At 39.7% G+C, this 26,956-nt stretch overlaps 2 protein-coding genes across 3 annotated transcripts in view; both read right to left on the bottom strand.

Moving 5' to 3' along the window:
- Nucleotides 1-13,005, bottom strand: part of tns1b (tensin 1b) — a 174,565-nt gene extending 161,560 nt beyond the window's left edge. Inside the window, exon 1 of the mRNA XM_067603009.1 lies at nucleotides 12,755-13,005. Coding sequence (XP_067459110.1) covers nucleotides 12,755-12,845 — 91 coding nt within the window. The 5' untranslated portion in view covers nucleotides 12,846-13,005. The remainder of the gene's footprint in view (nucleotides 1-12,754) is intronic.
- Nucleotides 13,006-16,138: 3,133 nt separating this feature from the next.
- Nucleotides 16,139-26,322, bottom strand: cyp27a1.1 (cytochrome P450, family 27, subfamily A, polypeptide 1.1). Of its 2 annotated transcripts, XM_067603002.1 has the most exons (11): nucleotides 26,168-26,322; nucleotides 25,925-25,960; nucleotides 25,221-25,439; nucleotides 24,378-24,559; nucleotides 23,224-23,423; nucleotides 22,853-23,050; nucleotides 21,200-21,363; nucleotides 19,772-19,938; nucleotides 19,607-19,688; nucleotides 19,118-19,318; nucleotides 16,139-17,006 (listed from the first exon to the last, which is right to left on the bottom strand). In XM_067603002.1, the coding sequence occupies exons 2-11, from the start codon at nucleotides 25,925-25,927 to the stop codon at nucleotides 16,875-16,877; spliced, it is 1,548 nt and encodes a 515-aa protein (XP_067459103.1). In that variant the 5' UTR covers nucleotides 25,928-25,960; nucleotides 26,168-26,322; the 3' UTR covers nucleotides 16,139-16,874. The 2 variants fall into 2 exon arrangements, with proteins under 2 accessions (XP_067459103.1, XP_067459102.1); XM_067603001.1 differs by lacking the exons at nucleotides 25,925-25,960; nucleotides 26,168-26,322 and having other exon boundaries at nucleotides 25,221-25,860.
- Between the last annotated feature and the right edge of the window lie 634 nt (nucleotides 26,323-26,956).

Here is a 26,956-nt window from a genome sequence, read left to right as displayed (position 1 = left end):
ATCCGCTAGTTGCTCCTCTGTTGTGATTCTCACAAAGTAGCGGCTCAAAGAGTGTTTGCATTAGTATTAAACCACACTTGCTGGTACCATGATAACCACAGGTATCATCAAATCAACCAGTCCTGACATCTTAAGGATTACTTAAAGTCCTTTTAACTGCTGTATTTATTTTTTGGAGCTTATGGTTAAGACTGAAATTAGATTTATGCTAGGGCTAAAGTTTAGATTAGTTATGTAGAGGAGAGGGGTTAAAGTTAAAGTGTTAGGAACAGAGTCTTCACAAGTATAGTAATGTGTGTGTGTGTGTGTGCGTGTGTGTGGTGTGAGGACTCCCCGCCTGTCAGCTTCAGACATGACACACCCACTAAACACAGAGCTGCATTTCTTCACAACACCAGCTGTTACCCATGGCGATAGTGAGCCTGCCCAGTGGCCGGGGCATTATGCAAATGTAAATCACGCTCAACTTGCCACAAGACTGTGTGTGTGTCCATCGCATGGCTTCACATTTCACCCAAACTTTATTGGTGCCAGTGGTCTTTTGTCTGCTTTAATTGAATTAACTTCTCAGAAACAGACCTTGTTGCAGGAGAGAGAGAGATGGGACATTACACAGCCGTCACCTCCGCATGGGAGCTTTTAATAGTGTTTACATTGGAATCATTCAGTGCTTTAGAAGAAAAAAAAGGGCTTCTCCTTTACTAAATTTTATAACTTGCTAACGTTTTCTTTTTAAGAGGCACGTGACACATTTGTCACAACCTCTGCACATAATAGATACGCAAATAAAAGATCATCATTGGAGGAGTGATTCATGTCATTTTATGTTATGGGAAAAACAAAGGTCTCATTTGCGCAGATACATCTTAATACTTGCTGTCTAACCTCCTTGTGTTCATCCCTTTTCATGACTTAAATAACTCCAGTCCAAAGAAAAGGGGTTGTTAAGGAGAAATTAGCCTTCACATGTGTTACCATTGTAGTGCAGAGATATATTTTCTCCTCTCTACTCAAACTAAGGACTCCTGGACCACAGTTAATGTTGATCAATCACAGTTTAGGGTCAGAGAAATTAATGGCAATGTCCCCATCTGCTGGATAAAAACCACAGCATCATTAAAATCACACTGAGTAGTCATGACCTCTGTTTTAAAGTACCCGGAACATTGATAAAAATGGATCAAATGCAGCACTACGCTGTTGTTTTGGCTACGAGCAGCAGTTTGAAGGAAGGAATGTATTCACTGTTTATTGGTTGTCTTCCTTTTTCTTTCATGTCTGCTCGTCCTTCCCTTTTCAAAATGGATGAGACCCACCCAGACACCGAGCAAACAGCGTCACGTGGTTGTTCCCTGCAAGATAAAAGAGTTGTGGAAGTACAAATGTTTGGCCAGTCACTGAGATAATACGATGCAAACAAGTTCCCTTCATCTTGATGTGTCTGATTTCTGCAGTTACAGACTTGCATGTCGCTCAGAGTATGGCTTGTGTTTTAGCTAGATGTGTATCATCATTTACTGTTTTTGAGACATTATCAACCAAATGTTCCCTCACAGAAAAGGAAGTTCACTTTGAAACATTTCAGTCTTGTTGCCGCTTTTTTATTGTATTGTCGTGTGTCTGGTAGAGGGGTCCACACAGATCCATTTGGTTCCTAGTAACCGAAACCCAGGACCTGTGGCAGGCCTGATCCAAACTATAGTAGTCCGTTGTATCGTTGCAGATTTGAACGTGGGGCGAAGGGGAATAAGCATTCAATCCGAAATCATATGTTCATATTTAAATTGGGGTCTGTCCCCATAAATAAACCAAACTAAAATTGTTGTCTTGTGTTATTTTCTCACAACACAGAACGGAGAAAATTAGCCAACTGTGCTAAAGGGATAATTATGACAACAAACCATCTGAGAAGTAACGCATGTAAGCGTTTTGAATTCAACACCATATAAAAATTGTGGATAAAGGTAAGGCTGTTTGTAAAATGCAACTTCCATACAAAAACGTTAGCTTGTCACTTGAGTGAGGCAGTGAAGGCACCGCAAACTAACAAACAACGTAAACTACGACATAATTTAGAATCTGTCTGTCTGCATGGGATAAGCCGATTTGATTTGATTGAACTTACAGTGACAGCACTAACTCGGACCAGGTCTGACTGTGGTCGGGTCCCTTTCGGATTTGGACCCATGTAATCCTCTAGTGTCTGGCACCTGAGAGAGCTTCAACAACCACCCAAAAAATGGAATAAAGATTTTAAAGCCATTAATGACTTATTGAACTTATCAGTGATAATGTATCACTGTAGCACATAACAGCACATCATGATACAGTGAAATCTATCATCATGTGAAACAATGTTATATATATTATTCTATTACAGTTGAAAATTTAATACATTGCAACACCACTCACTCATTTGTCACACCATGCTTCAGCTTTGATCAGTTAAAAATATGACTGGAGCTTGACAGAAATCTGTTTTGAACTTTTTTTTTTACTACTTGCACCTTTAGGCAGATGTAGAATACTGTATATGGATGATTGCTTATGCAGCATTAATGCATGACATGAAAAATATTCCAGTCAATCAAAATAATATACAAATATAATCCATCAAAGCTTAGTCTTAGTGGGTGGTGTGAATTAGAGCTTTGGGCCTCAGTTGGGCCAACTCACCTCTTTTGTTCCATGAAAGACCCTAACATGGCATCCTAATCTCAGACTCTAAATTTAAGAATGCTCATGGCAGGTGTTAAAGGCTTGGCATAAAGTAGAGCTTAGCGGTAATATAAGACAATTGCACAAAATGACCAGAGATCCCAGGAATGTGCCAGGAAAGTTAAGGTTCCCAGACTGGAATGTTATCCAGTGAGGTGATAAGTAACAATGTTCCAGTGGAGCTGCTAACTGATAATGCAGCCATTAAAGCAGCTCGCTCGTTTTCATCTAATACTGTTTAAAGGCACTTTATCTAACTCAACCATTACTGTTATCTCTCACAAGTGCAGCCCAACCTTCCAGGACAGATTAAGTGTAGCAGTGAACCAGTGGTCCATTAAGGGCGCCGCGGCACCGCCCCTCCCGCCGTTCCAGTTGTGAAATACATATTTCAATGAAAAATCATTTTTTTTATTGTTGTGTGTGTGTGTGTGTGTATTTTTCACTTGTTACTTTCAAATAAATCATACATAATTACAGAAACGAGCGATGACTAATGATGCGCTGCCTACATGTGCCGAAGGGCGTACTTTACTCCACCCGATGGCGGTATGTGTGTAATATGTTCGGCTTTTCTTTGTGGCTTCTGATTGGTCGACACGGTATGCTGAAAATAACTGGATTTGGGGAGGAAAATTTTACGCCCAAGAAATGTTGCCAGATTGGGCAATTTCCTATTAGATAACATTTACTCCCTAAAGGCAGGTAAAAGATACAGCAGATTGTTATGGTACCGTGGTGATAATTTTAAAGTGAAAGTAGCTGCTAAGCGGCTACCAAAAGATACTTTTTAAAACTTTTAGGAAGTGCTAGCCTAGCCGCTAGCCACCCGCTGACTCCCTGCTACATTGTACGGTGCATGCTCAAAATAAAATGCCCAAAATACACAGAACTACCTAAAGCTGTAGCCCCATCTAGTGGAAAAGTCACGCCACGTCACTGGCAGTGAAACGTTTTGAGCCTGTTTTTTTCCCATGAACTCTGATGTACTGTTTTACTCCTGAGATTAAAATGTTAATAATCAGCCCAAAAACAACAGTATAGGTCTAAAATTCAGGCAGGCAAAAAAGACCTATTGTTGCGTTTATACTATCTAGCAGCCGTAGTTATGATGACCTGAGGAAGTGATGCAGTTCAGACGACGTCAACATAAGGTGACTTGATAGAAGGAGGTGGGTTGGGTTAATTAATAGATTGTTAGATGGCAAAAAGTGGACTTTGCTGCAGGAGACCGCTCGGGACATTTTTTTTAAAAACCATAACTTTGTGGTGTTTACTGTTGCCATGACAATGAAGGTTGCGTACCTTTAAGGAAGTATAAACCATTTTTCAAGTGATCATTTTAACCCAAACTATGACCTTTTCCTAACCCTAATCAAATGGCTTTTGTGCCTAAACCTAATCAGACCTTAACCACAGTGTTGTCGCACCATAAAGCGTCATTATTATTAGTGATTTGTAACAGTTTTGGAAAGCAGCATATTACGGTCCTATGGGTCTTTCTGGAGGTCCTCTGGTCTTTCTTACTACAGCAGCTAGATGGCGTAAACATGACTATAGGTCCTTTTTTGCCGGCTGAATTTTAGACCTATACTGTCGTTTAATTATGAATTCAATTCAATTTTATTTATAAAGCACCAAATCATAACAAAAGTTATCTCAGGATACTTTTCTCATAGAGCAGGTCAAGACTGAACTCTTGACTCAAGACCCAACAATGTGTATGAGGATGTGTTTTAATCATTTATCTATAACTGTACATCTCAATGTGATGAGGTATGCTTGACATTCATCACCAAACTCTGTCCTTCAATATTGTTTCCTGCCATAAAACAGAGGTGATGTTGTGTCACAGCTGCCACTTTGGTTCAGACAAACAACAGCAAGATATGATTTCGGTAACTACAGTAACTTGTTATGTAACTATGAGTTAATCTAGTTATCAAATTCTGTAAAGTGGTGTATCACTTACATACACAGAGAAACATTCGCCTCCAGTCTAAGTTTGCACAACACAATACAATGTTGTGGAGGTATTAAGGCTATTTTCAGAGTTATGCCATGAAGACTTGCCAAGGCAGATAGGCACGCAGAAGGCAAAGAAGCAGCATATTATGTTCTCAAAACTTATGTGACTACTGTAATGTAAAAAGAAATAGGATTAAAAGGGTAAAACCCCTCAATTTAGGTAATCCAATATGTTATTCTTGTTGTCTGGGAAAGTCCATACAAAGAAACTGTATTAACAATAAAGGCTGTTGTTATTTAACCCTAATTGTGGCTTATCTAAAATTACTGTTTATAACGAGGATGTTACATACAGTTGCCTATGTCCCATGCACATTTAAAAAGAGATACATCAAATTTCATGTGTTATAGAGTAAAAAACATTACACACGAGATAGTTATAAACCAGCCAATATTAGCTTGTTACTGCTATATTGGTGTATGTCAGCAGATAATATAGTTTGCTCATCAGAATCACAATTCTGGGCGACATGGATCAAATCTGCTTTCACAGTTCATGTAATTTTATACCGTAATATCAGTAATATATGGTAAAATTTTGGGAAAGTCAGTAAAGAAAGTGTTCATGGATACAATAACAAATAGTAAGGTCTGTTTTTGGCTTCAAAATCTCATTGACATGTGTAATGTAATGTAATGTAATATTGTTGTTTAATCAATATTTATGTTTTTTAGTGGCCTTCAACGAACACCATTTCCCATAAGCCCCTACATGTTCACAGGCTAAACATCACCGTCCAGGGCTCGGGGTCGGGGTTGGATCAGACATGTCTGTAATAACAGCTGGACAGAGAGGAGCAAACGGTGTAGAAGTTTCTAGAAAACAGAGATTACAACTAGAAAGTTTTTTTTTAAAAAAGGACTTTAGAAGAAAGCATTGACGAATTTTATGGATATGGATGAAACCAAGTTACGATGACGTAAGTCCCTGCACTGCTGCACTTGTAGTTTTCTCATGGTTACTGTAGTTTTTTTCTGTGCTCACGAAGAAATAATCATTTAGTTAAAATCATGAAAGTTTCAACTGCTGTAGTGGTTTTAGAATATGGAAACTAAACCCCAGGAACATGCTTCATTTTTCCAGAAAGACTGATGAATGAGAGATTGCATTGAGTTACAGAAGCTAAACAGGAAGTCATGTCATGATTTTGGCTCTCTATACAACAGCACTGCTCAATGATTTACAGAACTGCCCTAATGCAACCAGAGATGTTACTGGGATTACCACCAGTGTATATTAATATAGCAAATCTCCAACTGTGGACAAATTCTTATCATCTCATGTTATATATCATTTTATTGCCCAACCCTTTATGTGAGAAAAAATAGTATGGGTATATTTTCAGCTTTGGTGTGAACACAGCCTTGGGGATACCATAAATAAACTCCCAGTATGTGTATATATGATATAAATGCATGGCACGCCAATGACGCTTGTGTTGGATTTCAGGCGCGTGCAACACATGTAACATCAGGTCCGAGAGTGTGATTTAATTAAAGATTCCTTTGCCTGGCGAAAAGGGTGGGACACACCCGCTCTCATTAACAGGGATCAGGACGGGAACGTGGAACATGTGCTGGGTTTTTTTTTTTTTATGGCGGGCTATTAAGTTTCTACTCCTGCTGTAGTAATAATAAAGGCATGACAAACTTTCTCTGCAGAACAATCAACTGTTGTTTCCACCTGTGTTTTCTTTTGGTTATTGGAGACACATATAAAGATAAGAGTTAAGTTTTCCTGAAAACACTGATAAAGGAAGTCTGTCAATCTAAGCCTATGTAATATCTTATTTACTCTGCATTGTCTTGGTTACTGGCAAAAGATAAGTCGTATACAATCCAGTGAACTCTTTATTTCCTACACAACTTTGCCTGTGACAGTGAGTAGTCTATAATGTGCATTACACACTTTATGGTTAAATAATGCCTATTACGTTTCCCTCACAGTCCACTGAGAAACTACATTCCAGTGCAAATACCTATGAAATTCCTCCACAGTGGAATGTCTAAGTGTGCAAACCTATCCTTTTAAAAACCAGTCAGGGCGAACTGGCAACAATGATCTGCCTCAGCTTGTTACAAGCATTGGTGCAAAATAGAGAGAGAGAAAAAAAAAAAATCTGGGGTCTTTCTTCCTGTGTGTATTCAGAGTAAATGCAGCATGTCAAAGGGGGGATTTATTACGTCCCCAAAGAAAAACATTCTCCCGATGATGAAAACATGATTGGGCGACCTGGGTAGCCCAGCCTAACTTCTGCTCCACTGTCACAGTAATTACCCTTGGAGCCCTGCGGCATCCGACCTTGGTGAAAAAGACCCCGGGAAAAGAGACAAGCCACAAATATCAACAAAAGACACATTTTGAGGCGAAAGGGATGCGACCTGGGAGAGGCGAGCTCCCTGTCCATCACTCGGAAGTGTTGTGAATGGCTACAAAGGCCCCCAGAGTGAGACTTTGTGGGATTTCGACGTTGCCAAGAGCGAATGCCACATCGCTTTGCCAAGTATTAGGGAGAAAACAAGAAAATCCCCCCCCCCCCCTCCCCACACATAGAGAAATATCAACAAAACTGCAGCATAAAGACCACATTCACGGCACACAAAGCCATAGAAGCTGGATGGTATAGGGCTAAACTGTGCGTATTATGTTGCACTGATACCACAAGGTCTGAAGGCAGAAGTGGAAGTAAGGCCTCTGCTTTACATTCCAAGAAAAGGGGCACACAACCGTGACTCTTGGGGAAAATACAGTTGCCCTGTGCCTTAATCTATCATTCTGACTGTCATTCTATCCACTGTGCATTGCCAAGTGAATTAAAGACACTTTAAGAAGCTCAATGAACGCCTTTTGTATCCCATTATCTTCTTGTTCCAGAGGCTTTGTGGCCAACGTCACGCATCACTGAATCGGTAATGTCTTGAAAGGCTATTTGGAAAAGAAATATCCGCTCATCGGATTCACACATCCTTTGACCATGAGGCGTTAAAAGTAAAGCCTCCCAAAATGGATAAAAAAAAATTTAAAAAAAGAGGCTCAGATCATTAGACGGTTCCATGCTAGCAGCTGGCTCGAGTCATACAATTTAACAAACACATCTACATTCATGGAGGGAATTTTAAATCTGTAGCTGCATATATTACCAATTACGACCAAATACGACTGTCTGACGGGCTCTTAAATGAGACTAAAAGTAATTTGAAGTATCTCTTTCTGACTTTAAATGAATTTTCTCTGAATTTATCTGCATAAGTTCAGTTATCCCTCCTCAAATACAGACTTTTCATCATAAGTAAGAGCCCACGAGTACAGTTTATTTTCTCAGACTATTAGCTTCTCAGATTGTGTCGCTTGCATTAAATTTTAGCGCTATTTATACGACTAAAGTACACAAAGAGCTTTTTCCATTGCACAATTATGTCTTTATCACTGTAAATGTACTGGTCCTAACTGCTCCTGTTAGTAGAGTTGTTGAAATATATTCACACATGCAAATTTAGACACACATCTGAAGTCGACGAGAAGATAAAGAGGCTGCTCTGATCGACTCGTTTCTTCTCGTTCTCTCCGTGTTATTTTTAAATGTCATGATTGCTGTGTGCAAGTTTCTCATTCAGTAACTGGATCTTATTATTGAGTTACAGGGTGGTTGGGAAGGATGCAGAGTAGCTGAGAGACTGTGTTTAACTAAAACGTTAAAATATTTGGTGGTGAGAGTTAGTTTAACCTGCTGGGAGCAGAACGTGGGAGACTTCTAGACAGTTGCACACAATATGAATTCAGGTTACGTTCACTTAACTCACAAACAGTCTTGCTATCCTCTAATCCTCTAAATATCATCTTAAAGACAAACAAGATCTAATACATTCTACCTAGACTGGCATGTGAAGTATAGGTCAATTGAAAAAAAAACTTCCTTCTCTGAAATAAAATGCAGAAATGTCCGCAAGAGGTTAAATTCCTGTGTGCACGGGCATTAAAAGGTAACATGACAGGGGTTAACTTTGCTGAGGCATCACAAGCTTCTCCCGGGTCAAGCACACACTGGGCACCTTTCCACACAGGAACACACAGAGAGGGTCTTGTTCTGGGGCCCATGTGTAGGTCAGCGCCGGCAGGTAGGAGTGAAATGATAGGCCTCCCCAGAGACGCAGCACAGAGGACACACTGTTTCCCCCACAGCTAAAGCATCCACTGGAATGCAATATGGGGCGGCAGGTAACTCTCAGTTCACCGCATACCTTTATCAAAAATCTTCAAATCCCAGGAAAGCCCCCGCCTGCCGTCTGACACTTCGGTGGGAATTCAGAAACAGGGGAGAGATAGAGACCCGGACTTGACAGGCATCAAAATGAAATGAGGATTAATTTCTTTAAGGAGGGATAGTCAGCGGTATTACTTATGTCAAGATACTTGAAACCTAGTGATGACTGGCGAACAGATACCTGTCAATATAGCTTTAAAATGCTACTGTATTGTTCCCATCACACGTTACATAAATGATACGTACTGTACTTCTAGTGTAAAGAATTATTCAGCTTTTATATAAATGTGAAAATCACTAAAAGACCCTTGTCATCTCATTTTAAAAAGCATTTATTTTTTACATTGTAGTTTATATCGAGGCACAAAGACAGCTGAGCTTTATGTAAATTTGTGCTAATTTGCACCAAATTCTAAATGCAATTACATTATAATTACATGATGTCCAAATTACAATCAAACCTGGTTTGATTTTTTGTATTTGGCCCAACAGAATGAGCAGAATTTTGTTGATACACCCGATATGTACACAGAAAAACACTCAAAAACAGCAGAACTAGGCTGATACCCACTAAAAAATTTAGAAGAAAGCGATAAGAGTTTTGAACCACCGTTCGAGTCTAGTTCTCCAGTAGCCCCCCCCCCCCCCCCCCCAATGCCGGTCAGATCCGAGAAAAGACTCTGCTGTATCAATTACTGAGACTAACCTCTGCCTCTCAAACCCTTCTTGACCAGACTCAGATCAACACTGGTCCCTAATTATAAGACACTCCAAAGAAAAGTAACACTGGCACAAACAAGTAAAACTCTAAGTTGATTCTAGTGTTATCTGGCCTTAAAAGATTGTCAGAAACAGAAAACAGAGACAAATCACACCGAAAACCAAATGCAGGCTCCAGACATGTAAATGTAAAAGATCCCTTTCAAATGCACGTTCAATGTAAGTGATGGGGACCACACAGTCATTCTCTGCAAAAAAAAAAAAAAAACATCAATCAGATAACAATAAGAAAAACACATTTTTGGGTGGAGGAGGACTTTAAAGTAAGCAAGTAGAATCCGTTGATTTTGTTTCTGTAAACAAAAGGATTCTCGAACGTGCAAGCCGCGTCCATACAACAGTATAACGCATCATCTCCATAATTGCAGATGCATGTTTGCAGTCAAACACGGATTGTGTTCTGTCATCTGTCTGTCAGCCCATGTACTGCTATAATAAAACAAACCCTAGACAAAAAAACACAGCTCGCATTCTTCCCGAAGCCTATTCAAGACCCCCCTCATCTGGTTCAAAGTCTAGGCTGTGTACTTTGGTTTTACATGAGGGTTTTTACTTTCTGGCCGATTGTTATCGATCTTCAAAAGATCTGCGCCGTGGGTCTCCCTGCTGACAGGAGCGGCTAAACTCTCTTCTTCATCTGGGACGCGAAACCACAAGCATCAGACGTACACAGGGAGCGTTTACCACAGGAAGCAATCTCTCTGCACCTGAGCACACCTGCCACCACAAACATCAGCATGAAAACAAGAACAAACGGTATGCAAAAAGAAAAAAAGAAAAAAAAAAAAACGCTAAGGTTTGCGCACCATTTGGAAAAGTAAATACATAAAAGACAAGCAAAGATACTAAGCACAAAAGTTCAAAAGTTAAGAGGCATTCTTACACACCACAATGTCTTCAAGATAAGTCATTATTGTACTTGGCAATTGACCAATTCAAATTCTGAGAACATAAACTTACTTTCTTCAGTCTTTGGAGGTCAGCAATAAACAGCTCCACATTTTTAAAAGCTTCTTGCAAAATGTTCCTTTAAATCGTGAGTGAATGCTGATTGTTTCCACACAGCATGACTGACACTTGGCTACTTCACTTGAGTGACTATTTTCAACACTTTAGCACCACTTCATTACTTCCAACCACAACTCCGCTGGCAGAGTCGGGGCATTCATTTCCCACAGCTCCCCATGTGCCCACAGCCCTACACGCCTCGGTGCGAGCTGTTTGTCTGTGCCACCAGACGGGCTGAGCATATCCGAGGTGTCTAGAAAGTGTCTCTATAGTGTTACTTCCCAGCAGCACGAGAGTTAGACTGTTTGCTATAAAATATGTTTCTGTGCTGAGCTGTTGCTGTTGTGGACAATATGTTTGTACTGTTTCAGTGATCCACGCTATGACTCTGAATGACCACAGCAATCAGGACTGGAAATGCACGTTAAATCTTGCAGAAAGAAACACATAAATGTAGTGAGCAGCTCTGAACACTTAACAAATAAAGATTTCAACTTTGAGGTAATTAGAGCTGCAACAATTAGTTTATCAGTCCATTGACAGAAAATTGATAAAGTTATTTTCAAAATCTATTAATTGTTTTGAGAAAGTTTTTTACAAAAAAAAGCCAAAATTCTCTGATTCAAGCTTCTTAGATGTAATTTTTTTTTTTTTTTTGTCTTCAAAAGTGTTAGGTTGCATCTTAAACTTAGCAAAACAGTGATTTTTTTCGCAATTTTTCACCATTTTCAGACATTTTATAGACCTAACGACTAATTGATTAATCGAGAAAGTAATCGACAGATTCATGAGTAATGGGAGATAATTGTTAGTTGCAGCTCTAGAGGTAAATAAAGTGCATCATCAGTGTTTTCAAACCACACTTACCACAGTAGGATGGTGCAGAATAACTCTCACTGTTAACCACCAGCGTGCCAGAGTTTAAATATTACAACACAGCTTTTAGTTTTATTTTAAAAACAGCCGCCTCAGTGCCAAGTCAGCTCTGAGAGTGAACAAACAACTCCTGAATCCTTCATAATCGACTCCCAATATTTGTCGCCAAACTAACCCTCCTACCAGACGCTCGTTAAAGACACAAACTGGCATCATGAATGATATTCAGGAGTAGACTGGACTCTCATCACATGGCATAAATATTCTAGTGTTGATTTTTCGAGGATAGTAAGCAGGAGCTCCGGTGCTGATGAGAGTGTTGTTTATCCCCACACACACACACACACACATAGATGTAAAGCCTTTATATCAACTATATCTAAAGTGAAGTGTGAAATCAATGCTGTGTGTAGATTTATATAAACTCATATTAATTATAATCAACCCTGACTGGTCCGCTTTGGATTTGAGGAAGTAAATCAGTTCAGGTCACTGACCACATTCCACAGGGCAGAAATTAGAGCCTCAGGCTGCAAAGCACTATTATATTTAACAGCTTAAACAAATCTTAATAACTCAATAGAGACCCGGCAGCAGACTCTAAAGAGACAGAAACACTTCATGATTTCCATTACATCACTACAGGTAAGATCACTACTACGGATGAGCCCTGTGCTTTTTTGTTGTTGAGTGTCAGCATGACTGAACTTGGGACTTCTCAGAGTTGCCCTTGGCAGTCATAGTGAATGGTTTACCTCACTGACACGAATAAGCGTTTGATAATGTAAAAGCAGGTAATAACTAAAGATATATCTGGATTGATGGTTGTGCACAAGCTGTTTCTTACTTATTTCACCACTGGCTCTAACTCTGACTTAAACTTTGCTTGTTATTGCTCTTAATATGTGGTTTTAGAGGACTTTAGAAGGCATAAATATATTAAATCGGGTCATAAATCATGCATGTAACTGTCCAATCTGCAGTGAAAACAACCTGAACAATCACGCAGCCTTTTCTGCACCAAAAACCTTTTTGTCAGGTCGTGTTTTGACGCCCACTCGTGTCTGCACGCGATCGCCCACTTGCCTTTTTCTTCTTCTCCTCCTCATGTTGGTAAACAGGCATTTGCAGAAAGTCCTCTTCACAGCAGATGAAGCTCACTGTGCATCCCATCCGAGCAAAGCCAGAGCGCACACACACACGTCCTAACCCATTCAAGACTTCACCTCCCGGTTCCTGTCCCTCACGTCGCAGCAGCAGGTAGAGTTATTATGATTTTATTCCGCCCAGACAGACCACATATCTGCGCAGTCGGTCTTGCATCACTGCGTTACCAGCATTGAATTAAGTTTTACGCAATTTTTACGCACTTTGTTTTTCACGCAACCGTGCGCCGACTGGCTGCCACACTGAGGTGAAGTGACTTCCCACTGCAGACTGAGGAGAGCAAACAGGTAGCCGCCAATACTTAAACAGCACATAGAGGCTCTCGCTCTCTCTCGCTCTCTCTCTCTCTCTCTCTCTCACACACACACACACACACACACACACACACACACACACACATCAGATCATGGACACTTTCAGGGACATTACATAAACTTACATTCATTTCCCGGAGACTTACCCTAACCCTAACTATGACCACCACATGCCTAATTCTAACCCTTATCCTAACCTTAACACAACCTTAAACTAACCTTAACTTTAAACCAAATCTTCAACCTAAAATTAATGATTTTATCTTAAGGAACTTGCTTTTTGTTTCCATGAGGGAGGCGAGTTGCTACAACATGACTGTGTAATCAGATTTACGTCCCCACAACATGAGGAATACGTGGACCACACACACACACACACACACACACACACACACACACACACACACACACACACACACACACACACGTTTACATTTGCGTTTTCAATTTGTTTGGAGATTTGCCACTTACAGCCAGAAGGGTTTGATTGTAGACTATCAATCTACACTTGTGCGACAGTTTTAACCACACAACTAGAACATAAAGTATTACTATCCCTGACTTTGATTATTTGGTCCCACACACATCAAATAAAGGCAAATCTTTCTCATGTTTGTTTTTTTTTTAACATCAGTGTGTCCATCAGGCCTGTAAAGTCTGCAGAGATCTGTCTGTCTTGGGCTCATTGATAACCTCCAGTCTCTGCTGCTGGACTGAGGTCAGTTGATGCACACTGCAGGATGACACTGTGGAGTCTTTTAGCACTGATGAAGCTCAATTGCTTTGTTTTAATCATGCAATGGTGCTTCCCCCTGCTGGTTAATTTGTGAACAAGCAGTCATAAGTCAGAAGCAATATTGTGACATTTCTATGGGGATATTATAAGCTGTTGTTGTTGTTGTTGTTAATTGAAGCATGAAATACTGTTGCCTCATAGCTCAATGAGTCTTTACTCTGTGTTTTATCATTCAACACATATTTAAAGTCCCCTGATTATGTGAGTAAGTAAAGTTACAAAGCGCTTCACATTAAAAGCATCAAACAAACAAAAACAACAAAATCAATTTTACAAAACAGCAAACATTAGTTGGTTTATAACACTCTTTAATGTTTATGAATATATTTGTAAATAACCATACAACATGTGGGTAGAGACCATCACAGGCCTTTTTCACAGTGGGTGTTGTGACTCATAGTAAAGCACAGGTGTAATTAATAATGTTAACGATGGTTCTGGGCCAGCATGTTCAACAGGGCTGTGCATATTAAACACTACATGTGCATATTATTAATGCCATTGGCTACACTACCTCCAAACATTTAATATCACACTTTGTGGATCTTGTTGTGCAGTCCACTTTGTCCAGTCATCTTTAAGACACCTGGAGTGAGGAAATCAGTCGTGATATCTGATGAGCTTTGGGATCAAGGGACTGCAGCTAATACAGTTTAAATTTATACATTATATTCATCTTTTTTTTGGTCTTGCCCTGAACTGTAGAAATTCTGGAAGGAAATATTTCATTGATTTTGTATAACATATGCAAAAACAAATCATCCCAGACTGTGTTCTTACCTTAATGGATTGTTCTGAAAGGTCCTTAGCAGCTTTAATGTTTGGTATAGTTGTAGTTAAAAGGGTTATTTTGAGAAATGGCTTTCCCGTCTTTATGTGGAGGTTACATTCTCCTCATTTGTAAAAAAATGTGGGGTACCTTCACAGACCACATCAGAAAGCAAATGGATGCTCCTGTGAGTTAGATTTTTGTCTGTCACGACTGCTCTTCTATGAACAACTTCAGCTTATATGGACATCTTGCAGCAGCAGCTACAGATACAGTGCTTTCCAACATGAATGGATATTATATGTTACACTTTTTTGTGTGTAGGTGTTTTCTTTTTGTTTTTTACTTTTGCCTTGACTGTATGTATGTGGGTGTTTAGGGGTGAGAGGTGCCCCATGTTTTTGATTTTGTATTTACTTACTCAAAATGCCCAAAATAAACCTCTTTAAAAAAAAAAAAAAAAGTCATCAGTCTTACTCCAGGGTTTGCAGAAAAGTAAAATATGAATGTTGGATTCTGGCCTGCAGGTTGACAGCAGACTGGACGAGGTGAGAAGCTTACAGTTGTCATCCAGTGGCCACAGACCTTTCTTTTATTTCTTTTGAACATATTGAATTCCAATTCAAGTGTGCCTTAACAAACCACATACACATCAATAGGAAGGACAAGCAACTCAAATAAAATCACCACAGCAACAAGGTTTTTATTTTTAGTGGTATTACACCATTAACAGGTTATATTTATTTAAGGTCTCAGTTATTCTTTTGGCTTTGATTTTGGCATTTATCAGTACTTATCAGATATGTTTTTAGTCCATAAACTTTTCTCACAGTAGACATTTGAACTTGCCAAACAAAGGTGCAATTAATAACATTCCAGTGGCAGGGCCCTGGTGCACCAGAATGACGCTGAGTCATTGTTAAAGTTAATAGGTGCACCTGTGCTTTTCATTCTTTGCCAAGTCAAAGTGTCCATATACCAAACATCCAGTCCTTCCAGATATGAGCGTTATGGCCGAGCATTTAACATGTTAAGCTGCACTTATTTCTCTTAGTAAATTGTTTATTTATTGTTTTAGTGGTGAGCAGTGACATGCAGCTCCTATGTCATATGTTGCTTTTTAAATATTATAATTTACTCATTCACTTTTGCCTACAGACATGTCACCATCGTCTTTAAAACGTTGACCTCCATCTGACTTACAATGTACAGAGTAAGTGTTTTGAGGAACAACAAGAAAACAAAGTGAGCAGTGGAAGGATTCAGTTTCTAGTGAACAACATTCCCCACAAGGTCTTGCTGCAGCTGAACAATGCTCGCCTTTCTCATTTAATCTGTGTCTAATTCATGTCACTGGACTTGTTGCAGAATTTCACTTTCACAAATTTGGAGTAAAAATACAATACAGAAATAGAAGGGATCGCTCTCAAGATACGGATTTAATGCATTCAACATCTTTATTTAAGTACAACAAGGTACATTTTAGCAATTAATACAAAAAATACTTTATATATTTATTGTACTATAGAAAGTGAAACCATATGGTTACACATTTGACACTTTGAATAGGCTGCTTCACGTTCAGTTCACACACACATGAATACACAATTCAAAAGCTTTAAATCTTTCAATAGATTCTTGCCTGAGTTGTGAATAATTATTATTATTATTACATGAAATGCAGTTCCAGTTTGATTTAAAATAAAGTTAGTTACTGTATGTGTAAGGCAAGTGGAAAGCAAGCAAGATACTGATTACAAATATATATTTACTCTTTATTACAAATAATAAATCTGACATGATGACACTTCACCTACTACGCTGAACTACAAAGACCATTTGATAAAAAATGTGTTTCCAGGAAATTGATGTAACCACATTATTATTACTCTGTTTTCTCAAGTCTTATCTCATAGTTACAGAAGCATGATGTGCATCAAAAGTCTTGCAGGGTCTTGTCTGTGTCTCTCAGTGGTTTCATAGTTGCTTCAAAATATTGAATGGGAAGTTACTTTAATATATATATATATAACATTTTTAAAAGAAAATATGCATAAACTCGAACACGTGCATTTTATATTTACACTTAGATTTCTTAAGAGTAAACATGTCCAACCCCCTGCTACTGTCTGTCTCACTTAATGTATCAGGCATCGTCAAGCTGCATTTCCACATCCTCTGTCCACAAAGTGTATGTTTAGTGGTCGGTCTGGTATCAGAACAGTGCGGTTGAGGCATTTCACCTCTCCGATTGTGGGATCTGGTTTGATTTCAAACAGCCTGATTATCTGAAAAAAAAAAAGAAAAATACAGAGTTGAATGAGTCAGTGCCCACACAGCTGCCTCCTATTTGCTGCAAATTAATGACCAAATCAAAATCCTTTATTTATCTTTCATGGACCATTCTGAAGTTCAGTCTATGCTATGCGCTCGCTCCACTGTATTTGTCTCAGGCAACGCTGAGGACCACAAAAAGGCCAGATACGACCTGTGTAGATCTATTGAAGAGACCAAGAGACAGTACAGATTGAAGCTGGAGGGATACTACTCCACTGCAGATTCCCGGCAACATGAGGCAAGGCCTGCAACTCATCACAGATTACCGGCAGAGGAGCTACAACCAGCCAAGCCACACTGCCAGATGAGCTGAATGAGTTCTACGCTCGCTTCGAGGTCCATAATACTGACCGAGAGAGATGGATTCTGGCCACAGAGTGCACACAGAGCACATCGCTCACTGTGTCATCAGCAGATGTGTGTAAGGCTCTGAAGAGAACAAACCCACAGAGGGCAGCTGGCCAAGGCAACATCCCCGGGCATGCACTCAGGGTTTGCTCATCAGAGCTGGCTGATGTGTCCAAAAGAAAAGCATTGTGATCTGCTTAAATGACTATTGTCCCATTGCAGTCACCCCAATCGTGATGAAGTGTTTTGAGAGGATAGTCATGACCCACATCAAGAAGACCATCCCAGACACCTTGGACCCTCTGCGGTTTGCATATCGTCAGAACCGGTCCATGATGACGCAGTAAACACCGCCATCCACGCAGCCCTCACACACTTAGAGGGCAAGGACACATATGAATGCTATTAATCGACTACAACTCAGCATTAAACATGGTCATGCCACACAAACTCTCTGAAAAGCTCCTCACCCTCGGACTGACGCCCTCTCTTTGTAACTGGGTACTGAACTTTCTAACAGACAGACCCCAGTCAGTCAGAGTAGGCAATCTCACATCAGGCATAAAAACTGCTGTACACACTCTTCATGTACGACTGTGTGGCCTCCCAGAACACCCCCAGCATCATCAAATTTGCGGATGACGTTACAGTCATTGGACTGATTACTGGTGGGGTCAAGATGGTGTACAGAAGAGAGGTGGCATGACAATAATCTCTCCCTAAACGCAAACAAGACCAAAGAGATGACTATTGATCCATGGAGGAAAAGGTTCACACACCACTATACATCGGTGAGACAGAGGTAGAGAGGGTGAAAACCTCTACATTCCTTGGCACCCACACCAGCGAGGATTTCACTTGGTCTCACAACACACGATGAATGATCAAGAAATCCACGCAGCAAATGTACTTTCTAAGAAGGCTGAAGAAGTTTGGCATGCCGACCAAAATTCTCAGCAACTTCTACAGGTGTACAGTCAAGAGCGTCCTTACCAGTTCCATCACAGTCTAGTATGGAAACTGCACTGCCCAGGACAGGAAGGCTCTCCAGCGTGTGCACAGTCCATCTCAGGAGCAGCCCTCCCTTCACTTCAGGACATTTACAACACCGGGGTCATCAAGAGGGCACATAACATCATCGGGGACAATACACACAACCAACACAGCCTCTTCACACTTCTGCCATCAGGCAGATGCTACAAGAGTGTGAAAACCAAGACTCAAAAACAAGACTGGTAAACAGCTTCTATTCACAGGCCATCAGGCTTATGAATAACTCCCTCACACGCTGCCCCCCCCCTCATATCACTCTGACTGGTTGAACTTTGAACCCTACGCACACAGATACATTTTGCCTGCTGCTGTCACTTCACTGTTATGTAACCATATTTACAATAACGCATAGTGCATTTTACGACCTGCTGCTCGGTCACGTCAGGATCGCTGCTTTTTTGCACAATGCTGTACTGTGCAATACTCTACTGTACATGTAACTTATATATCATTTATATACTTTGTGATTTTAATTTTAAAATGTAAAAATGTTCTTTGCGTGAAAGAGTGGACGAGCAAAGTAAGAATTTCATTGTAATGTAACCACCTGCGTTATGATGATAGACTTCTTGAATCTTGACTTCATCGACCCCCCTCAAGTTTACATCAGATCGTCTGTATTCAATAGATGTTGCAAAAGTTTGTCCCACTTGTCACTTACCCGAAACAGAACCATATACATCTCAAGCTCAGCAATCCGGCGGCCGACACAGCTTCTCACTCCAAAGCCAAACGGGATGGAGCCAAAGGGTTCTGGCCTCTTCTGGCCATCACGGAGCCATCTCTCAGGTTTAAATGTGAACGGCTCCGGGAATGTTTCCTCATCATGACTAATGGCATAGTGACAAATGGTGAAAGGGGTCTGAAGAAACAACAGTCAAGAGATTATATACTGAAGTTAATAGGAAAACCTAATCTAATATATTTGTTATGTTGCAGTGATTTTTACAGCACATTCTTTATGTAGTGAAGAAAAAACTCTTAAATTTAATATCATTATATTATATCATTATTATAATTAATTGTAGTAATACAAGTATAATCTGAGAAGTAATACTGGACCTATAAACTTCTACCAGTTTTCTTTTTGCAGTATAATGAACTACACACAAAACACGAACAAAAAGTGTAATTAAAAAAGCAGACCCACATTCTTTGAGAATTGAATTCCACCAATAACAACATTCTTCCCTGCAATGATCCTTGCATTCATAGGAACCACAGGGTACATCCTGGAAAAGAAAAGTTTTTCATTTCATTCAGTTTACTTTAGTTTGGCTGGTTGTTCTTGTTGCTGAGAAGATAACGTCCTAACCTCAGAGCTTCCTTGATTACAGCCCTTAAATACGGCATGCGAGTAACCTCTTCAGCAGAGGGGATCCTGTCTGCTGGTACTGATGTGGACACTTCTTTATAAAGTCTGTCCTGGACTTGAGAGTTCTTGGACAGCAGGTGCAAAGTCCATGTGAGGGTATTGGATGTCTTGACAACAAAGAAATGTCAATAAGTAAACAGACAGAAAGATGCACACATGCATATATATATATATTGATGATGAAATTTACAGAATGCTGTTTTTAATAAACCAAGAATAGCATGAGACATTTTCAGATCTGATTCTGACTCTTCATAACACATCTAAGGTGGTTAAAGGATAAGGCTGGTGATTTTCTGTATTTTTCTTATTGTCAACAAATCTCACATATTATGTGTATCCAAAGCCTGATATATGATCTCCTCTGTGCCGTTGACCTCCAAAAAATATTAAAAACACAAATATTAAATTATTTAAACACAACACTGTGGCTAAACATGAGCCACACTGTTGCACAGGGTGACATATTCCGTCATTACAAAGATTACAGTCATGTTAGTTTGTTTAGAAATGTCTCCAAACACTGATAACAGCGATAACGTTTTCAGTCTCTGGAGAGTAGTTCTGTGTAAGGCAGGCGCCAATGCGTACTTTGGAATGCGGTTCTGTTTACACAGCTTTGCTAGCTTTTGGCGCTACATATCACAACCTCTCGACTTTGTACTAAAGTTCTTTGAGAAATTTGAAATGTACCATGTAGAATTTTGTAGAAGTTTTTGGACAACAATGGAGCTCTATGGCAACAAGGAATAAGACTTTGTACTTGAGTTCGCAACACCCCAACAGCACTGTAAACAGAAGAGTGTTCCCACACATGCTCAGTGATGTCTGCCTTACACAGAACTACTCTCCGGAGACTGCAAATGTGATTGATGTAATTACTCTTTAGAGCCATTTCTACACTAACTAAAGTGACCAAACTCTTCACTCATGTCACCCAGGGCAGCGGTGTGGCTCACTGACAGATTTTTAATAGTTTTTTACAACAACAGAGGTCTACGGCACAGAGGAATAAGATATATCAGGCTTTGGATACAAACACAACACTTGTAAGATCAATTCAATGTTGGTTTGGCTCTGCACATGAGATTTGTAAATATAAAAAACTGCCAGCCATATCCTTTATGTTTTGGGGGAAGATTTCTTGAAGCATTTCTTATTCTACAGCTCACAGTGGAGAGTGACATGAAACACAGGGAGAGACAGAATAACTGATTAAACACAATGCAACACAGATCCATCGCAACACCCCAACATTATTTTTTGTAAGAGCACTGTGGCATAAAACCCTGGTTTGGCTCTGAAGGTGAGCATCAAAAGCAGAAATCTTTTTTCTGTAGGAATTGGCAGACATTGGTACACACTTACTGTGTCCACTCCAGCTAACAGAAGCTCAGCGATGCTTCCATATATATCTTTAGTGCTCATCTGAGTGTTTGAAAGGAGGTATGTCAGATATTCGCCCTCCACATCCTGGCTGTTGTCAATGCGCTGCTGAATGACTTCCATCTTCTTGTCAATCAACTCTTTAGCTAGAATAAGTGAAGAGAAGTTTCATTTTAGTATTAACCATGTGGACAGAAGATAACTCATAGTCTTACAACAAATTAAAACAATTTCTACAGAAATTTGGGGAAATACACTAATTTGATTTGTTACAGAGAGTTGGAAGGGAAAATCGATGTATTAGATTCTCATGTGTACACAAAATAGGCTATTAAGCTACAGCCAGCAGCCAGTTAGCTTAGCTTAGCATAAAGACTGGACACCTGGGAAAACAGCTAGCCTAGCTCTTTCCAAAGGTAGCAAAAACCGCCTACCAGCACCACTGTAGCCCACTAATTAACACCTCAAATCTCATTTGTTTAATTGGTACAAAAACCAAATTGTAAAAATGACACACAGTATTTTTTTATTAGCTGTTATATACAGATAAACTAATCGACTGCTGGCAGTAGCTTCATATTTGCCTTACAAATATGAGAGTGGTATCAATCTTCTCACCTAACTCTCCCAACTTCTCCCAGAACGTCGAACTATCCCTTTAAAGGACAGTTGATGGACTAGTTCCTAAAACTGGATTAGGGATGTGCAGAGAGCCCAGTATTTGTATTTGTATCTGTATTTGTTGAGACAGCAAAATTATTTGTATTTGTATCTGAATAAAAGTGAAAAGAGGCAATTTTAGACAATTAAAGTGTTACAATAAGTGTTCATGAATAAACTACCTTACCTACTTAACTGGAGTCTCCCAGATCATAGACGATTGCGCTGACTACTGAGCTAAAACTTTACTCATCGACTCATTGCTGGCAGACGTCTGACTATTCATTCACCCATAACACAGAGACAGCACATCATGTAACATGTGGAAGAACTCCAAAGGTGATTCTTGCTTTGTACTTTGTATTTATTGCCTATTTTTTACAACCTAACTTTGTGGAAAGGAGAAGGGGAACAATAGGTTATGGAGAGTCCCTTGGGACTTACCCCTGATAGACGTCACAGTGGAGCAGAGGAGAGAGACTGAGATAATGATGTAACTGACCTGCAAACTGGTATTTGACTTTTTTTTTTTTCTTCCCAAAAACAAATTTTTGAAACATTTGTATGAAACAAATATTCGTATAAAACCCACTATTTGTGCTTTGCCGAATAATGTATTTGTATTCCGGCACATCCCTAAACTGGATTATCTATACTGATACTGACATTGATCCTGATATTGTACAATGATCTTCAGTTAATGTTTTCCCAACACACAAAGAGGGTTATTGGTAATTTTTTGGGGGGACTGAGGGTTGTCTTACAGTACAGTTTCAATAACTTATTTGTGTATCATGTCCACAGTTTCGTCACATTTTTTCTCTTCATTGTAATCAAATCCTAATCACTCATAAATGTGGTCGTAGTGGTAGTGGCAGATCCACAGCGAAAAGAGTCAAATCACTGTGAATTTGAAACTATCTAACACCTCAGATGTCACTAAGCTTCATGTCTCACTCTCTCTTTATAACTCACCGAAGCTGAAGATACCCTCCCACCCGGCGATGTAGCGTCCCCAGTAAGGAAGTAGATTGCGGCTCCACTTGGGCGCCATTATCACAGCCATGCTGTTGGAGAACATCTGGGCTATGGCGTTGATAAAGTCCTGCGTACCTGCAGGGATTTCCTTTTCCAGACAGCCAATCCTCGTCTCAAACAGTATGGAAGCAATACCTGAGTGACGAAGGTTAGAGTTTGGAACCAACAAAACAACAAACTAAAATGCAAATTAACAGAATGATTTTCAGGTTTACCATTCATTTTAATCAGTGAAGATTGAAATAAACCCATGTAGTGCACTTGTTTCAGCACTCAGCTCATCAGTCAATCATCAATCATCATTTTACCCTCTAGTGAGAACTGATAGAGCTCATTGGCCAAGTTGGTCACCAAATCTCCTGTCGTGCTGCACTGACGCACATAGTAGATCCTCTTGGTGAAGTCTGTAACCACATCATTGATAGTACTGCCATACTGGGCCGAATCCTTCGGATGCAGCATGCGCTTGTTCAGCACCACCCTTAGATTGTACCACCTCTCTCCCTCCCTGGGAAAAGAAATTCACTTTTGAATTTTTAACCTTAAATTTTACATTTTAGGTTTCCGAAAAAGTGAAGTGAGATTCGTATTCCCCTGTGAGTTTGCGAGAGAAAACAATTTTGTGACAATAAAAAAAGATTAGTTGCATCCATTGTAAGATTAACAAAGACCCCACATTGTGATTAATAATGTGAAAGAAGAATATTGTTTCAGTTGGAGTTAAAGCACATTTCCTGCTGTACACATCCACAGTATTTCCCTTCAATTGTTTTTACAATCTTTGTTTGTTCTCTATCTTTGTCATTATTCTTAAAAAGTAACTCGACACTACATTTTGGGAGGGAAGGGGAGGTGTGTTCTTTGGCATTTGTTCATCTAGAAACAAGTTTTGAACCACTTTTTTTAGTAAGTGGTTGGATTTGGGCTGGAAAGACAAATAATGTGAATTAGAAATCCAAGTAAATTAATGGTCATTGTGTAACTTGACCAAAATAATCTAATAACAACATGTCAGCCAAAACAAACATTTTTGATAGGTATCCCTTAAATTTGATTATTAAAGAATCTGATATTACAGTTGAAAAATAAATTCCAATCAGTGCTCTCTGCTGGACGAAAACATTCGCCAAATATATGTGCCAAAATAATCTCACATACTATCCTTTTTGAGACTTTTAACCACATCACACAGACTTCATTAAGACCGTTTTACTTTACTTAAACCAACCCATTAATCCAACCATGTTGGAGATTGCGATTTCAGCCTTCCAGTCTCTTAGCAATGTCTTTAATAACCAGCCGGTTACAATCAATCCATCCTACTCACATGACCGGACTTTGCCCTAGAAAGCTTCTATGTAAGTATCACAAGGTTTTACAAGGTTTTGTTTGAATATGGGACAATGATTGCAGAAAAATGGAAGTGTGGCATTGCTGTGCACATTACATTTGACAGTCTTACTCAGTGAAAGGTCCATAGCCGAATCCTTTCATATCGCGATACTCTTTCCAAAAAGACATGTCTCCTCGGCAAGGGAACTTCTCATCATTCCTCATGAGTTCCTCCAGCAGCTTTGCAGTGTTCAGGCACACTGTCTTCATTCCGTCTCTGTATATGGGCCCGTATAGCTGCTTTTGATAGATCTGATGGCAGCCAGAGTGAATTCAAGAGAGATGAGTTAACAGAGAAACCTATGTGCAAGCAATCTCATGATGCATGAGGTGTGAAGAGGAAATGTAATATTTTGAACAGCTGCTCCATTATGGCCTGTAACATGTTAAGATTCATTCAACAAAGTTTAAAAATCTGCCGAATCAAACAAATGTCATGTGTTGTGTGATTAAAACAAAAAGTGCACATTTTTAAAGCCAATGTTCTGATAACGCAGGTGAACATGCCTGAATGCTGTTCACCTCACAGAAAGTAGGTCCTGCAGAGAGGTTAAATCTCCTCCTCTGTGAGAGTTAGCTGAGACTCTCTGTCATTATCTGGGGGTTACTATGGGAACAAAGGTAATCCAACCAGCCTGACATTTTCTTCTCCATTATGTATTACCACTCTGGGGAAATGCAATCAATCAAAACATCCTGTTATTCCTCCAATAAATTATCGAATTTGTCATCAAGTTAACTCAGCATGCAGAGCAGACAAGTTATATCAGGGATTTTTGAAATGCATAATATAGAAAACATTCAACATTTTATATGCAGTTCAAAATAAACATACACTGCTGTGTCAGGAACCTACAGAACATGTATATTTGTGTCATCCAGAAACCATACAGTGCACTGTAGCCTGGTGTACCTGTAGCTCATGCAAACGGTTGTAGAAACCCTGAAACACCATTCTGTAAATCAGCTCCGAGAAGCTGGTATGTGGGAGATCCTCCACAGTCCGAGGCTTGTTGTGGAAGGCAGAGAGGGTCCCCGGGGCAGGTGAGGTGCTCCCCATCCCCCTGGAGCAGACCTGAGCCACGGCCATGGGGCATGACAGCAGTCGGCTGCCATTCCTTTGCATCACACTCTGGGACAGCCATGCAACCATGGTGAGGGTAGAAAAGCAAATACACAGAGCTCCTGTTACAGAGACTAGCTGAGCAGGGAGGGGCTCAACTCACATAATATTTAACCCTTCCAGCTCAGCTATACCAGTCAAGGATCAACCAGGACCAGGCACACTAAAGGGTCATTGCACCAGTACATCTGAAAAACCATATTCAGTGTGATGGGTAACTAAAGCAAATTCTGAGTAATAACATCACAAATATGCATGGAAATGGTATTCTCACATTTATATAACATGGACAGTGCTGCACAAATGTTTTAGGCACTTTATATGTTTAGATTCTTACTACATGTACCTGGTAATATTATATTACATGTACCTGGTAATAAACAAAGCAGCATTAGCTCTCAAACATCCAGATTTCATAGTAACAGCTCCAGAAAATATACACTGAATCAAAACAGATATAAGATATTAGCAGAGCTGATCACAGATCAACTTACCATGGAGACTGGACACAGCAGACACGGGACGTAGGCCTGTTGGACGATATATTGTCCCAGAAATAATTGCAATGAATAACATTATTTTCATGTTTAAGATTATATTATGCCACTGATATAATCATAATATAATAGCATAATAATGCAAGTACACCTTTTCAAAGTGCAATGAAATGACTTTGAGCTCACCGGGGCAACATAGTCTGGTTCTAATTTAAAAATCCGACTTTCTTTACCGCTTACCTTTTCGAAGCTCAACAAATGAGATAACGGCTGTTAACTAGAGTTTGTATAAGTGGTGTTGCAACACCGGCAAACCGGACACTGAGCTGACCGGTACTGTTTACGTGTTTACGTGCGTCCCACCACTATAGTTAGTAACGTTGGCTGAAAACTCAAATGAGGCTTCCATAGTCACCACCGGCCAACTCCGACATGTGTTAAACATATTTGGGTTTTGTTGGATTTAATATATTTTCATTAGGCAAACAATATAGTAATGTGTCACCTCTAAGACGGGTTTGAATCTCTCTTTTTTTTTTTTGAGTGTATAGGGTACAACAACATACAAACAGGAGAGAAAATAAATGTGCCAAAATGTAGAGTACTGCTCAGATCACTGATACCAAGTATACCAGTCATAAAGATTATTCCTGAAGAATTAGAGGAGAACATGCCCACCTATATGTTAAGCTACTCAAATCATTCAATCATGCACCACCTGAACATGTACATCACCATTAGTCACATACATGTGTCCATATTCTGAGAATAAAGATAAATAAATAAATAAAAAAGTCTCCCACAAAACATAAGGAGCTCAAATACATTCATTTATACACAAAGCCAAATACACAATATAAACATTAGCAACAAGTAAGAACTTTCTGGTCCCAGTGTCCTGTCACTAAAAAGGATCCATTCTGCCAAGGTCAAGAGTTAGCCAGCTCTGCAGAACAGTCAATGTCCACAGTTGGGTCAGAGGAACAGACTGGTCCGGTTTGTCAACAGCCCCCCACCAAGTCACCAAAA

The sequence above is a fragment of the Thunnus thynnus genome, chromosome 11 (genome assembly GCF_963924715.1).
Source record: "Thunnus thynnus chromosome 11, fThuThy2.1, whole genome shotgun sequence".
Taxonomy (NCBI): Eukaryota; Metazoa; Chordata; class Actinopteri; order Scombriformes; family Scombridae; genus Thunnus; species Thunnus thynnus.
This window is presented reverse-complemented; position numbering and strand designations above follow the sequence as displayed.